Source organism: Callorhinchus milii, unplaced genomic scaffold (assembly GCF_018977255.1).
Source record: "Callorhinchus milii isolate IMCB2004 unplaced genomic scaffold, IMCB_Cmil_1.0 Scaffold3, whole genome shotgun sequence".
Taxonomy (NCBI): domain Eukaryota; kingdom Metazoa; phylum Chordata; class Chondrichthyes; order Chimaeriformes; family Callorhinchidae; genus Callorhinchus; species Callorhinchus milii.
Genome location: NW_024704744.1, coordinates 56,368,842 through 56,381,832, shown reverse-complemented (window position 1 = coordinate 56,381,832; position 12,991 = coordinate 56,368,842). Strand labels below are relative to the sequence as shown.

Genomic DNA, 12,991 nt, shown 5'->3' with positions numbered 1-12,991 from the left:
AGCAACCATAAAGTGAATTACCACTTTTTGTATTGGGGATTGGATTCTTGTCTAGAACATCGGGAATAACTGCCTTTTTTCAAGTAGTCCCATAGGATCTTTTAATGTCCACCTGAATAGGCATTCGTGGCCTCGATTTAACATCTCATCTGAAAGGCGGCACCTCTGTCAATGCAACACACTCCAGCACTGCATTGGAGTGTTAGCCGACATTTTGTTAATGTTTACAACATTAAGTGTTGAATTGAATTTGCTGTGTAACCAGCCATACAGTCTTATTAAGTTATTCACAATTGAGGAATATTGTTTGAATACATTTGATTAATAGGGATATTGAGGAAGAGGAAGATGACACCATTCATATGGGGAATGCCATAATGACCTTCTACTCTGCTTTGATTGACTTATTAGGGCGTTGTGCTCCAGAGATCCACGTGAGTAGCAATTCAATTTAAATGATTGAAATGATAAAGGTCAATGTTGCTAACATTTTAAAGTTGGATGGTCTAGCAGGTATTTTAAGTTGTGTTACTGTAACATCATTGAAAATTCTGGCGTGTCAATGTGTCGATATTTATTTAGTCACTGATCCACTGGTGTGACCACCAGTCCAAATCCATCACAGTGGTTGAGCCTGCTTGAAGCTGGCCCACTGCGCCCATTGTACTTACAAGGTTGCAGCACTGGAGCAGGATGCTAATAATACAAATAATTGTTAATACTATCCTGGAAAGAAACGTGGTAACTGTGGCATTCAGTTGTAAGTTGTTGGAAGTAAACGGGGCAGCCAATACATATACATATTGTTCCTGTTGTAATAGGTGTGTTGTGGATCATGTATCCAGTGTGCGCAATGCAGGAACTGACCTGAATTGTAGCACCTGTATCCAGCAACAGCCCCTCAGCACGTTATTGACGACTGACAATTACCATCTCTTCAGACGTGGAATGACAAGTTCATCTTCTCTGTTCGATGTCGTGATCTTGTCAGGGTCCAGCCCTTCCCCAGAGTAAAACTGAAAGCAAAATATCATTTGTCTACTGTCAAGACTTGACGAATGAAGGCAAAGAGTGACAAAACATTACAAAGGTTTTGACATTTAAAAAAGAAACTCTGATAGTAAAGGTACAGGCAGTTCATCTTAAGCCCAGACACAACAGAAGTCATTCTGCATTAACTGGTTTAATTCCTACTGGAAGTTTCATTTCTGTTTAAACATTCTTTTAGCCCATTTGTTAAAAATCACATTTTGATGCATCAGAGACACCAAGTGCTGAGTGTTACAGCTCACATGCAACTCGCCATACATAACTGCATGTTTCTTTTCTACCAAATTATTAAAGTACATAATTATTTAAGGGCTCTTTTCATAGGCTGAGGATGAAATGGAGAGGCACATTGTGCGACTGTGTAAACATTGCACTAGGCTCCACGACCCTATCACCCCATCCTTGCCTAACTCCACTGGCTTCTGTTCAAGATCCTGGTCCTCATCTTCAAAGCCCTCCATGGTCTTGTTTCTTCCTACCTCTGCGCAATCCCTCCGCCTCGCCCTCTCCCTTCCCACCTTCAAGACCCAAATCAAGACCCTCCTCATCGACCATGCTTTTGATCTCCCTGCTTCCCCTGCTGCCCTCCACCCTCCTCCACCCGGACCCTCAGCTCGGATCTGAAACTCTGTCTGTCCAGCGTCTTGGGACACCCTCCCGATGTTAAAAGCGCTTTACAAATGTAATTTTGTTGCTGTTCTTGTTGCCTCCAATTACTGGACCACTCCTCAGTCGCTTGCACTGCCAATTTAAATGGCTTGCTAAAGATAGTCAGCTGCTTCAAAACAGCTGGTAGCTTGGAAAAAAACTTGACCTACGACCCTGTGATAAGTTGCAAGTGACTGGAATTTCCTACCAAATATCACTGGGGAACACTTTAAAAAAAACACACACAAAAGGTTTATGTGTTTCACAGCTGAAATATACAATTGTGTCAGCAGTAATCACAAGAAAGGTTCAAGTGAAGACAACCCTTTGGTCTAATTGATTGTGTCCCACCAGACTTCCAGCTCTTATCCATTCCCATTACACATTATACTGTTTCTTAAGTTGGTCCAACATCCTGGTCTTGACGTCCTTTCCTTCTAAGCCATTTACCTGCTGTGTAAAGACACCTCCTGCTATCTGCCCTAAAATTGCTTTTCTGCCCGATGACCTTTCGTCTTGTTAAATATTTTTTCTTGTGTATTTATTCCAAATGCCTTTTAAAGGTTGTGATGTGCTTGGCATCAGCATTCATTTGCGGTGAAGTATCTCACATTCTACCAGCCCTCTGTGAAAAATACCGTTTGTACTCAATTTGAATTCCTAAACATGAGCTTGCTAGTTACCATGTACAGGCTTTCTCTTTTGGACGTTGTTGGACCCACAGTGGATTTTTAGCGAGTTTAATTTCTGGTTAAAAACACAAGGTATAGTTCTGGCATACAGCACTATTAGTGTTTCAGAGTTGATTATCCAATTAAGCCCTGGTTTTAAAGGTATCCACAGTAGACTGATCTACAGGCCCAACAGTACTTGTTTTAAAAAAAAGTGGTAATTTATGTGATGTATTTAGCTCTTATATAATAGGTAAATACATCAAATCTGATATAAATCACCTTGAACAAGGAAAAAAATCAGTCTGCATTTGTGGACCTGATTGCTGTCTACTGTCCACAAAATGCAAATGTGTAGATTTTAGCTTAGGAGAGGATGCAAAGAAGTCTGCTTGTGATTCTTCTTGTGGTTGAATAGCTTGCTGATCCATCTTGCTCAGGCTGGGGAATGGTCACTGGGCAAAGTAGCAGAGGTCACCGGGCAAGGTAGCAGAAGTGGCTGAAAACAGTGAAATAGAATTTGCTGTCTTTAAGAAAATGAAAATTATTATTCACAATAATTTGACTTTTACATTTTTCTTTCAATGGTAATAGCTCATTAACGCTGGTAAAGGTGAGGCAATCCGAATTAAAGCCATCCTTCGCTCACTGATTCCCCTGGAAGACTTGGAGGGAGTTATCAGCATTCCTTTCCAGATGCCAACCATTGCTAAGGGTGAGTTTACCATATTGATCAACTTTGTACTGTATTTTACAATGGATGAAAAATAAATCTGAGAGTTAAAGATAAAACTTTGATAGCAGATCAGTGTTGGTAAAATCATGTTATTATGGTGAGTGAGAGGCCATTGAGAAAAGCTAAATAATAATGCTTACATTTGATCGAGTGCCTTTCACATCAGGAGGACGTCCTTTAGCTCTTCACCTGATTTACTGTAAAATAGAGCGACTGTAAATTTTGCAGGTGAACACGCAACAACAAAGGCCTGGACTTATTTAAAAAGCAGCTCAATGCTGTGATGGGAAAATGGTAGGGCGGTTATTCTAGTGGGATGAGATCAGATGGGCCAAAAGGCTTTGGTCATCCAAACTAATCTCGTGAACAGTCAGGAAACTGTTTCAGTTCCATCAAGTCTTGAGTTTCAACTGGTGAAATTCACTTGCATTTCTCTGTAAAAGAACAAATATACAGGACACATGAGCTGCAAGTAGTGAATATTAGCCTATAAAGAATGATCAGGGACTTTGCAAGAATTGCCTCAGGCTTTTCAGACTTGCTTCTCTCAACCCACACACTGTGAGAAGCAATATAAGATGTTGAGTAACAAAGAGTAACAAAGTCTGCTCAGATTTTATCTTAAGGACTTATTTCAAACTCTAGCTTTCAAAGTCAGCAATATCAATAGGTTTCACAATTATTTTTATTTACTTATTAATTTTGGTCTGTTGGGTTGTCTGATACTCATTATCACATTTAAGAATATCCAAACCAGACCGAGAGTTCCACATGTGCACACCACCTACACATGGAAATTTCCCTGTGTCTGAAATGGAATGTGCACTCTCCCTGGAGGAAGGCATCCTGCCTACCTAATGCCGGAGAGTATAAGGTGCAGGTTGGCAAGAAGCAACTCATGTGGTCTCCAGAATATTTGTCAGGGAACTGATGGAGTTTAACCAGCTAAAACTATAAGTCTGCAATCGTGAGGCCTGTCTTGAAAACTTCTCACTTCTTGTCCAGCTAGAACCACCTTATCTGACTTGCAGGTTTACCAGGATCCAAGTGGAAAGAATCCCTACCCCCAGTCTGCCCTTCCAAGTCCTGCTAATGAGTCAGGCTGGCTGGTCTGTCATCAGCAGTGACCTGAAATACTGCTGACCCGCCTAAGTTCAGGAACTTTTGAGACCACCAGAAAACATGGACTAGATTCCAATATTCCCTGCCAAGCACGCCACCCTGGAACCAACTCAGCCCCAAGGAGTTCACTTACCTGCTCTTCTCCCCCCACCCAGAATAGTTAAATTATTCTGATTAAACCTGAACAATGTAGGTTGGATTCTATTGAGCAGGTACTTAGCTGCAATATAACAACCATAGGAAGAAATCACCATGAGAAACAAGCCTCTCGCGCTAAAATAAATGATCATCTTTGGGTTCAGGTTGTGTAGAACATTAAACTTGATATTTCTATTTTAAAGCAATGACATATCATTGGATTGCAGGTGAGAAATCTTAACTGACTTGTTTACATGAACTGCTGCAGTGAAACGATGCTTACATATTTATTAGTTCTCTTAGATGCGCTTTTCATTGATACACTGCAGAAAAGCACTGCTGATTATAATTTGCTCCACGAGCACAGGGAGATTATCAGAACAATAAGATGCATTTGATTGCAGTGCATAACACATCAATACTTATTCAACACTTGTGGGAGATAATATGATGAAAACACAATTCATAGACATTTGACATTTACCACATTCGTGCATACAGTACTTTTAAATAGTACACTACACAAATATTATATAATGTTGCCTTATATATGTTGAATAAAACTGATTTTTTTTATTAATCCCAGATTAATGAATAAAAGTTTCTCCCCTTTGTTCCATTTCTCTCGGTGCTTTGCAGATAGTTGTATTGGGTTTGTGTATTTTTGTTGCGGGGAGGACTGCAGTGATTTAGAGCAGTGAGAGTTGTCTGATTGTTTTCCCCCTCAGTCTATCTGCGTTTGGATCTCTGCTCAATTATTGCGAGGGGCTGCCAAATGAGAGCTGAGTGCTAACTCCCAGGGAAGGTAAAATCACAAAGACTATCTGACTTCATCAGGACACACAAATACACCTCTCACGGGCTGGCTGTGTATATACATGGCCTGGGTACATCAGAAAGTAGAGTGTTACATACCGTGTAAAAGTTTTATTTTGAGAGTACATTCCATGAAACTTTCCTCATGCTTATCCCGGAGAGGTGTTTGAACCCTCTGGACAAGGGTTTGAGGGAAAAGGCTAAATAGCTAACTCTTACAGAGAATCAATAAGTACATAAAAGACCTTCTTCTGTGCTGAAAGATGCTATGATTTTATGAATAACATCTCTTCCTTTCTTTCTAGATGGGACGGTGGTAGAGCCGGACATGTCGGCAGGATTCTGCCCTGATCACAAGGCAGCCATGGTTTTGTTCCTGGACAGGGTGTACGGAATCGAAGATCAGGAATTTCTTCTACATCTGCTAGAGGTTGGCTTCCTGCCAGACCTCCGTGCTGCAGCCTCACTGGACACGGTGGGTGATTGAAAGGCTGCTGAGAATTAATTGGTGTCATGTCTCTGCTGTTTAAATCAATGCGCTACAAGTGTAAGGGTGATTTGTCAATCCAGCCACGTCCCTGAAAGTAAAACATCTTGACTGCAGCACTAGCAGGCACACCAGATGGTGGATTCAAATAAATAAAGTCAGTGTCAATTGCAGTAGTTTCAACGTCTTGCTGCTATACATCCTTGATGCGTAGCTGTAGTGAAGATATCATTTAATAGACTTCCAAAGGTACATGGGCAACAGTGAAAAAACATGTTTAGCAGTGGATGGGTAAATGTAGCCTGCTGTACTTTACTGCAGGCTTCAATTTGTAGTAATAAGGTTCAGGTTGGATAGGTTCTTACTCCTGCATAATAATTCCGAGTTCATCATAACATAAGCCTAGCTGAATTGTATGCTTTTATTTGTATGGACGATTTGCACCAGCTGATGTGGCTCAGTCTGAATTAGCTTGTGTCGCATAAACTGCCAGAAAAGTGATGGCCAAATGCCTGTGTGCTTCATAATTACCTTTTTAAAAATTGCAAGCAGTTTTGGCTGATAGGGTAAACTGGCCACCATTATCCTGTGCACACCATGCAAACATTGACATTGTATCCTACATAAACACTATGGGACCTGCACTGTTATACTGCTGGTTATACTGGAAATATACTTCAGTTATGTGGCTGATGCCACAATCCAAATTCTAAACAAAGAAAATCAATACCAGCTTTTCCTGGTTGTTCTTTGAAATAACAACATTTCTCACTACCTGCTTGCTGTTGTGTTCTACACTGTCCCTGTTGTGTATCAAAAGCTCAGGCTGCCTCAGGCATTGGTGGCAGTTTCCATTTCGAAACCTTTATCTTTTTTCACACAGAGTGATACGGCATGGAAACAGGCCATTTGTCACATCCAGTCTGTGCTGGTGTTTGTATTCCACACAAGCTCCCATTCCCACCCATTTCCCCTCTCCTATATGCTTCCATCCCTCCTGTACACACTCAGTCAGGTTAATTGTTCAACGTTTGTTAAAGAAGCATTTACAGAGCTTCAACTCAACCCAGGAAGCCAGTTGTCTTCATATAAACCCAATCTACAGTGCACATTGTGCTAAAGCTGACCTGATTATGGAAACATTATTCCATCTACTGTGCAGTTTTCTAGTAACAATGATTCTGGAGGGTTTTCAGAGAGGCAGGGGTAAAAACTGTGACCATTTTTAACTGAACTTTGTGTTCTTAATATTTGGATTTGGAATCCATGTCACAACATTTTGGACATCAAAGCCAAATGCATTAAGTCCATAGAACCTTTAATATTCCAATGTATCTAGCTGGGAATCCTTCCCCTCATATCTCGACACCTCTGAATTGTACTCTTCCGGTTGTCCTGCCCTGATAATCCTAAAGGATAAATATATTTTACCGAAGTAAATACTCTTCCTTAAACCCTCCAGAAACTCTTAGCATGTTTAACTTTGTCCTGGTCAGTTGCCTCTTTAACCTTCTACTGTGATCCCCATCTCTACTTGCTCAAACTTTCCTTCCCTTTCAAGTGACCCCTGCCAACAGTGTACTGACCTCATAAATCTCCACACATTAACCTATCTCATGTCCATCTGCCCTGGGGAGCCAACTGCTTTTCAGTCTTTCCTGATGACCCCAGCAGACTATTGTACCAATATATGAATCAAGAGGGTACACACTCAGGCTTGTCATTAAGGGGGAGGTCAGAAAATATCTTTTTCCCACAGATGGACATCAGAACGTGTAATTTTTGCACCAAGACTATAACAACAACAGCAAAATTACATTTGTAAAGCACCTTTCACATTGGAAGGGCGTCGAAAGGTGCTGAACAGTCGGGGATCAGGACAATGATTGAAAAGAATTTGAAAAGGAACAGATAATAGTGTGGGAAAGAATAGTGAATAAGGATGAATTACTGGACAGGACTTTGGAAAGATCAGAGGTCTGTCTGCAGGAGTACTACAGAAACCTAATGTTGTCACTGGAAACATAACCATTCTTTTTCCACTCTTTTGTCTTTAGGCTGCCCTGAGTGCTACAGACATGGCATTGGCACTGAATCGATATTTATGTACTGCTGTTTTGCCGCTGTTAACTAAGTGTGCCCCACTCTTTGCTGGCACGGAACACCATGCCTCCCTTATCGATTCTTTGCTGCACACTGTGTACAGACTGTCGAAGGGATGCTCTCTCACGAAGGCTCAGAGAGATGCAATTGAAGAATGCTTGCTTGCAATCTGTAGGTATGTCAAAAGTTTTGATTAGGGTTACCAGTGAAATGGGGATTACTGAGTTCCAGATATGTATGCCTGTGGTGTAACAACATTGAGGTCTAATTTGCAATAATCACAAAAGGACTGATTCAGCACCTTTGGACGTCCTCCCGACGTGAAAGGTGCTTTAAAAAAGCAAGTGCTGATTGAGGTTTGCTATCTCATTCATGACTCCCCAGCTACTTTGTTTTAAAACTGATTACACTTCCTGCTGTACCCAATGCACACTCTGGGATCCCCAAGCTTTGGCTTTGCGATTAAATGTTTCCAGGATTAGGTAAACAGGACACATCCCTCCAGAGAGATTGTGCATTCCATTCAAGACGGAGAGTAATTTCCATGCACATATCAAACTCTTGGTAGTTTGGTTTGGATACTCTTGAGCGTGGTGATGAGTTTCCATGGGTGTCAGATAAGCTGACTTTAAATAAAGAAGCTAGTGTGAAATTTGTTCTGTCAGGTACAAGTCCCTCCAGTGAGGAGTATAGGCACAATCTAGGGGGTGGGGGGGAAATATCTCTGTTTCTGTCTCGATTTTGTTTTCAACTTATTCTCTTTGGGATTTTTAAAATCATCATTGCTACTTAAGATCAGGGGCATAAATGCAATATTTAATTTGTCACAAAAGCAGTGAAGAATTGTTTTTCTGTGGGTTTTAAGAATGAATGATACTCACTCTGAGACCCTCCATTTCTGCACAGTCAATTACGACCATCCATGATGCAGCACCTGTTGAGGAGACTAGTGTTCGATGTTCCTCTCCTCAATGAACATGCAAAAATGCCTCTCAAGGTAAGATCATATTCTGCTTACATGTTACTTACATCTTTTCTGAGTTACAGCTCTAACCATGGCTGACTCTTCTGCATAACAAGTAAAGCATATAGCATGGATGTTCATTTGCAAGGTCTGATTTACGATATATGTTACAAGATGGGAAGTTGTATGTGTCTGCCTGGCTCATCTGATTTTCACCTCTGAGTTAGAAGATTGTGGGTTCAAAGTGCACATGAGGACTTTGACCGTTGTCTAGGCTGACACTCCAATACAGTGTGAGTGATGTGCTGCATTGCTGGAGGTGTCATCCCTCACATGAGGCATTGAATAGACATTAAACCAAGGTCCTGTCTGCCTGTTCATGTGAATGTAAAAGATCCTGTAGCATGTTTGAAAGTGAACCGAGTTTCTCCCAGTGGCCTGGCCACAATCCTTCAGATAAAATTGGTCATTCAGTTCATGGCAGTTTGTCAGACATTGCCCTGTACATATTTGTCAACATAACATACAGTCATTGCACTTTACAATAAATAACACAAAGCACTTTGGGATGTATTACTAACACGAAAGGTGCTCTATCAAATGCAGATTATTATATTATAAGAGATAATTGTCCCTTCCGTTCATGGCTTGTGAAATTGAGTTTGGGGATATCTGCAAAGTATGATTTGCAAACAAACATCTTGTGATTTCTGAAAATCAGCAGCATGAGCTGTGTAAAGTGCTTTATTGCCGTCATCCTGACGTGAAAGGTCCTACAGAAATATGTAAATGAGAATTTTTGTTTGTTGAAAATATGAGAATTTATTTTTAGCTTAAATATTACTCAATACCTTGCAGTTACTAACCAACCACTATGAGAGGTGTTGGAAATATTACTGCCTCCCAGGAGGGTGGGGGAACTTTGGAGCATCCTCAGAAGAAGAACTTCACTTGTCAAGGAAGTTGTTCTGGGGTATTTTTGATGCCCTGTCCCAGAAGGTAGGAACCACGATCTTAAACCTTTCTACCATGTCCTAACCTTGAGTGCATTGTTTTGTTAATACTGATTGCCCTTCTTTATTTCCTTATTAATTTGGTTACATTTCTTAACAGCAGTAAACGCTGTACCAATAAATGTCAGTTACTGTGATTGCCATGTCATCCCCTGGGTTAGAAGAGTTTAGACAAGCAGCCAATGTCCCCTCTCCTGATCAACAGCCATTGATCACCACTGAATAGAGGGAGTGGACATTGGTGGAATGAATCATGCTCGAATCCCACAAATGATGAATGGGTAGAGTACATGAATTACCCACAGATTCCCTTGCAATGCTCTGGAATAGTATAAGCTAACAGTTTATCTCTGGGATAATTGGCTTGTCTATTTTTGTGGCTCATTGACATTGTAAATGACGATGGATTTTAAAACTGAATTTGGGCCGCAAAAGCAGGGAATGTATTGCTGATGGTGAGTGGTGGGTCCACACGCTGGCACTGCTAATGTACCTTTGTATTCGTAGAACATTTAGAGTTCCAAAACGTCCGGGAGATAGCAACTTAATTAAGTTATTATGATGTACAGGTATTGGCCTGTGTCTGCCCTGTAATTTGTAACTTTATTCACCCTTAATAAGATCTTCAGACAGCAGATAAATCTTCTCTCTGGGGAATGGAGAGGCATATCACATAAAGGCGTGCAAAGTAAAAAGCACCTTTCTCCTTTATAGCAGTCCCTGATCAAAATGCAGATCAACCAGTCTTAAAATAAAATAGAAATTCCTGCATTGTAAGTTTTATTCTGTGATATAATAGAATACCTGATGTAAACTGTTGTACATGAATCTTCTCCCTGTGCTGAGCTGTTATTTGCCCTTCTCAGTGATGTATTCATCATCTCACCATTAAGCATCCCTACACATTGCTATCACTTATTACTGAATATATTGTGTTATGGAAAGGGCACAAACTTCACTTGTTTGAGAGGGAACACTATCACAGTAAATATTATTTTTTCCTAAGAGGATTTTTCTTTTTAGATTGAGGTTTGCTATGTAAGCACATTTAAGTCTTGTAACCAAACTTTGGCCAGTGTTTGATTTTCCCAATTTTAATGGCAACACACCACTGCCTGTAACTTTCTGATATTCTTGTGCAATGCAAAAGATTGCATTTGTATTTGGCTTTTTTCTAGCAATATTGTAGTATGTTCAACGTTAGTGGGCAAAATCACTGGTTGGTATGATGTACTTCTAGTTATGGGAAGGAGTTCCTATTAGTGTGACCTGGATTTCATATTGAGGATTCTCGTTCAGAAATATCACCCCGCACACCCCATTCTCAACAAAAATTTTGATGCTTAGGTCCAGTTGCATATTCATATTCATGATTCCTGGGAATTTTTTTTAATTATTGTGAAATGAGTTGTATTTGTTTTGGTTGATGAAATGAAATGGATATCTTGTTGTTCCACTGCAATTTGCTGTATTTCCCTAACTGTCCAGCGCCTAACTAGGGATGTCCTCCTATGTGAAAGGCTCTATACAAATGTAATTTGTTGTTGTTTCTGCAGAAGTATGAACAAGAATTGTTTAAGTTAGCTCTACCCTGTCTGAGTGCAGTTGCAGGGGCCTTACCCCCAGACTACATGGAATCCAACTATGTGGCAATGATGGAGAAGCAGTCCTCAGTGGATACGGAGGGAAATTTCAATCCACAACCTGTAGACACCTCAAGGTATAACTTGAGACTTTCTGAACACTTTGCAAAGACAGCAGTGTGGATGTTTCTGTTTATAATTCATTGTATCACATCTTTATTACCTGTATTAAAAAAACAAGTGCTATCAGCTTTGTTTAGGATGTTCTTCACCATCAACACTTAGACTATTGATGACAAGAAATAGGCCAAGGGGTAAGCTCATAGATAGCCTTTAAATGAAGAATAGGATAAGAATCAAGCAGAACTAACAAGATTGTGGAGTAGAATAACAATAGACAGTGGGAGCCTCCATCGTATTTAACACCAAAATGATGAAAGAGACCTCCTCAAGGTCCAGTGTACAACCTGTAATACTCATGTAGCTCTTGATGTGCCAGTGATGCATTTGCCTGGATCCAATTTGATCTTATCCTCTGTTTCCCTTTTTAGAATAAGTAATTTCTATAGGCTGGGGAAAGAACACCTCTTTTGTTATTTCTTCCAAATCTGAATTGCTAAGAGTACCTATAAGGTCTGGAGTTGTGAATCTTACAATTAATACCTCATGTGAAGATTTGGTGATACATTTTAGTGTTACTCAAAAGAGTTGGTTTGAAACCTGAAATTCAGTTTACCACAAAGTCATCAGAAATGATGAAGAAAATATATTGTCAACACTCATACTGTCTGGTCTTTGTCATCAGCAAGTGGAAATTCCAGCTCATTTCTATAACAAATTGCTGTATTACAGTTGTTAAATGTACATTTTCTTCCTCCCTTCCCCTTCCAGTACGACTCTTCCAGAAAAGTTAGATTATTTTATCAACAAATATGCAGAACACAGTCATGACAAATGGACAATGGAAAAGGTAAGATGTTTGGGTTTTAAAGCAGATGTGAATTCCCCTGATTTTCTTTCCAATTCTTCTCAGCTCCTTGGGGGATCTCACCAATTGAGACTGAAAGGGCAATCTGTTTCCAGGCCTCGAACAATGCTACTATGATTCAGACAGCAAGTGACATTAGAATAATTTGAGGAGCTGTGGAGAGATGCTTCATTTGTGCTCAGCACCTCCTTACAGTAACATAACTGAGATCAGGAATTCACTGGCATGAGGACTGACCCAAGGAGCCAACATTGCCGTGATGTAGTGCTAATATACTACAGTGCTAATATACTGTAGTGCTAATATACTAATATACTCCCAATAGTGCTACATCGTTTTAAAAAATATAGTGAAGCCTACAAATAAGATTTATTAACATATTCCCTCAATTATCATGATGTTAATTTTGGTATATTTCTCTTTGTGAAAATGATTCTTTTTTTCTGTTGTCTTATCTGCCTTGCTTTTGTTTTCTTTACATCTCTTGGTCTTCCCTCCCCCTGTCTGAGATGGTAAGGATGCAGCTTACTGTCAGTAAGCTGCATCCAGTTTTGGATTGCTGAGTAAACCAGAATGAGACACACAAGGTCTCCAAGTGAAACTGTCGTCCACATCTCCGTACCTTCTTGCAGAAGGCACCTAGTACCCGCCCCCCCATGCCCTCACCCCACC

General features: G+C 40.3%; 1 protein-coding gene across 1 annotated transcript in view; it reads left to right on the top strand.

Moving 5' to 3' along the window:
- ryr2a (ryanodine receptor 2a (cardiac)) overlaps nucleotides 1-12,991 on the top strand; it is a 373,023-nt gene that overhangs the window by 269,441 nt on the left and 90,591 nt on the right. The window contains 8 exon segments of the mRNA XM_042333111.1: nucleotides 329-434; nucleotides 2,964-3,084; nucleotides 5,487-5,656; nucleotides 7,726-7,946; nucleotides 8,678-8,768; nucleotides 9,594-9,734; nucleotides 11,305-11,468; nucleotides 12,223-12,301. Coding sequence (XP_042189045.1) covers nucleotides 329-434; nucleotides 2,964-3,084; nucleotides 5,487-5,656; nucleotides 7,726-7,946; nucleotides 8,678-8,768; nucleotides 9,594-9,734; nucleotides 11,305-11,468; nucleotides 12,223-12,301 — 1,093 coding nt within the window.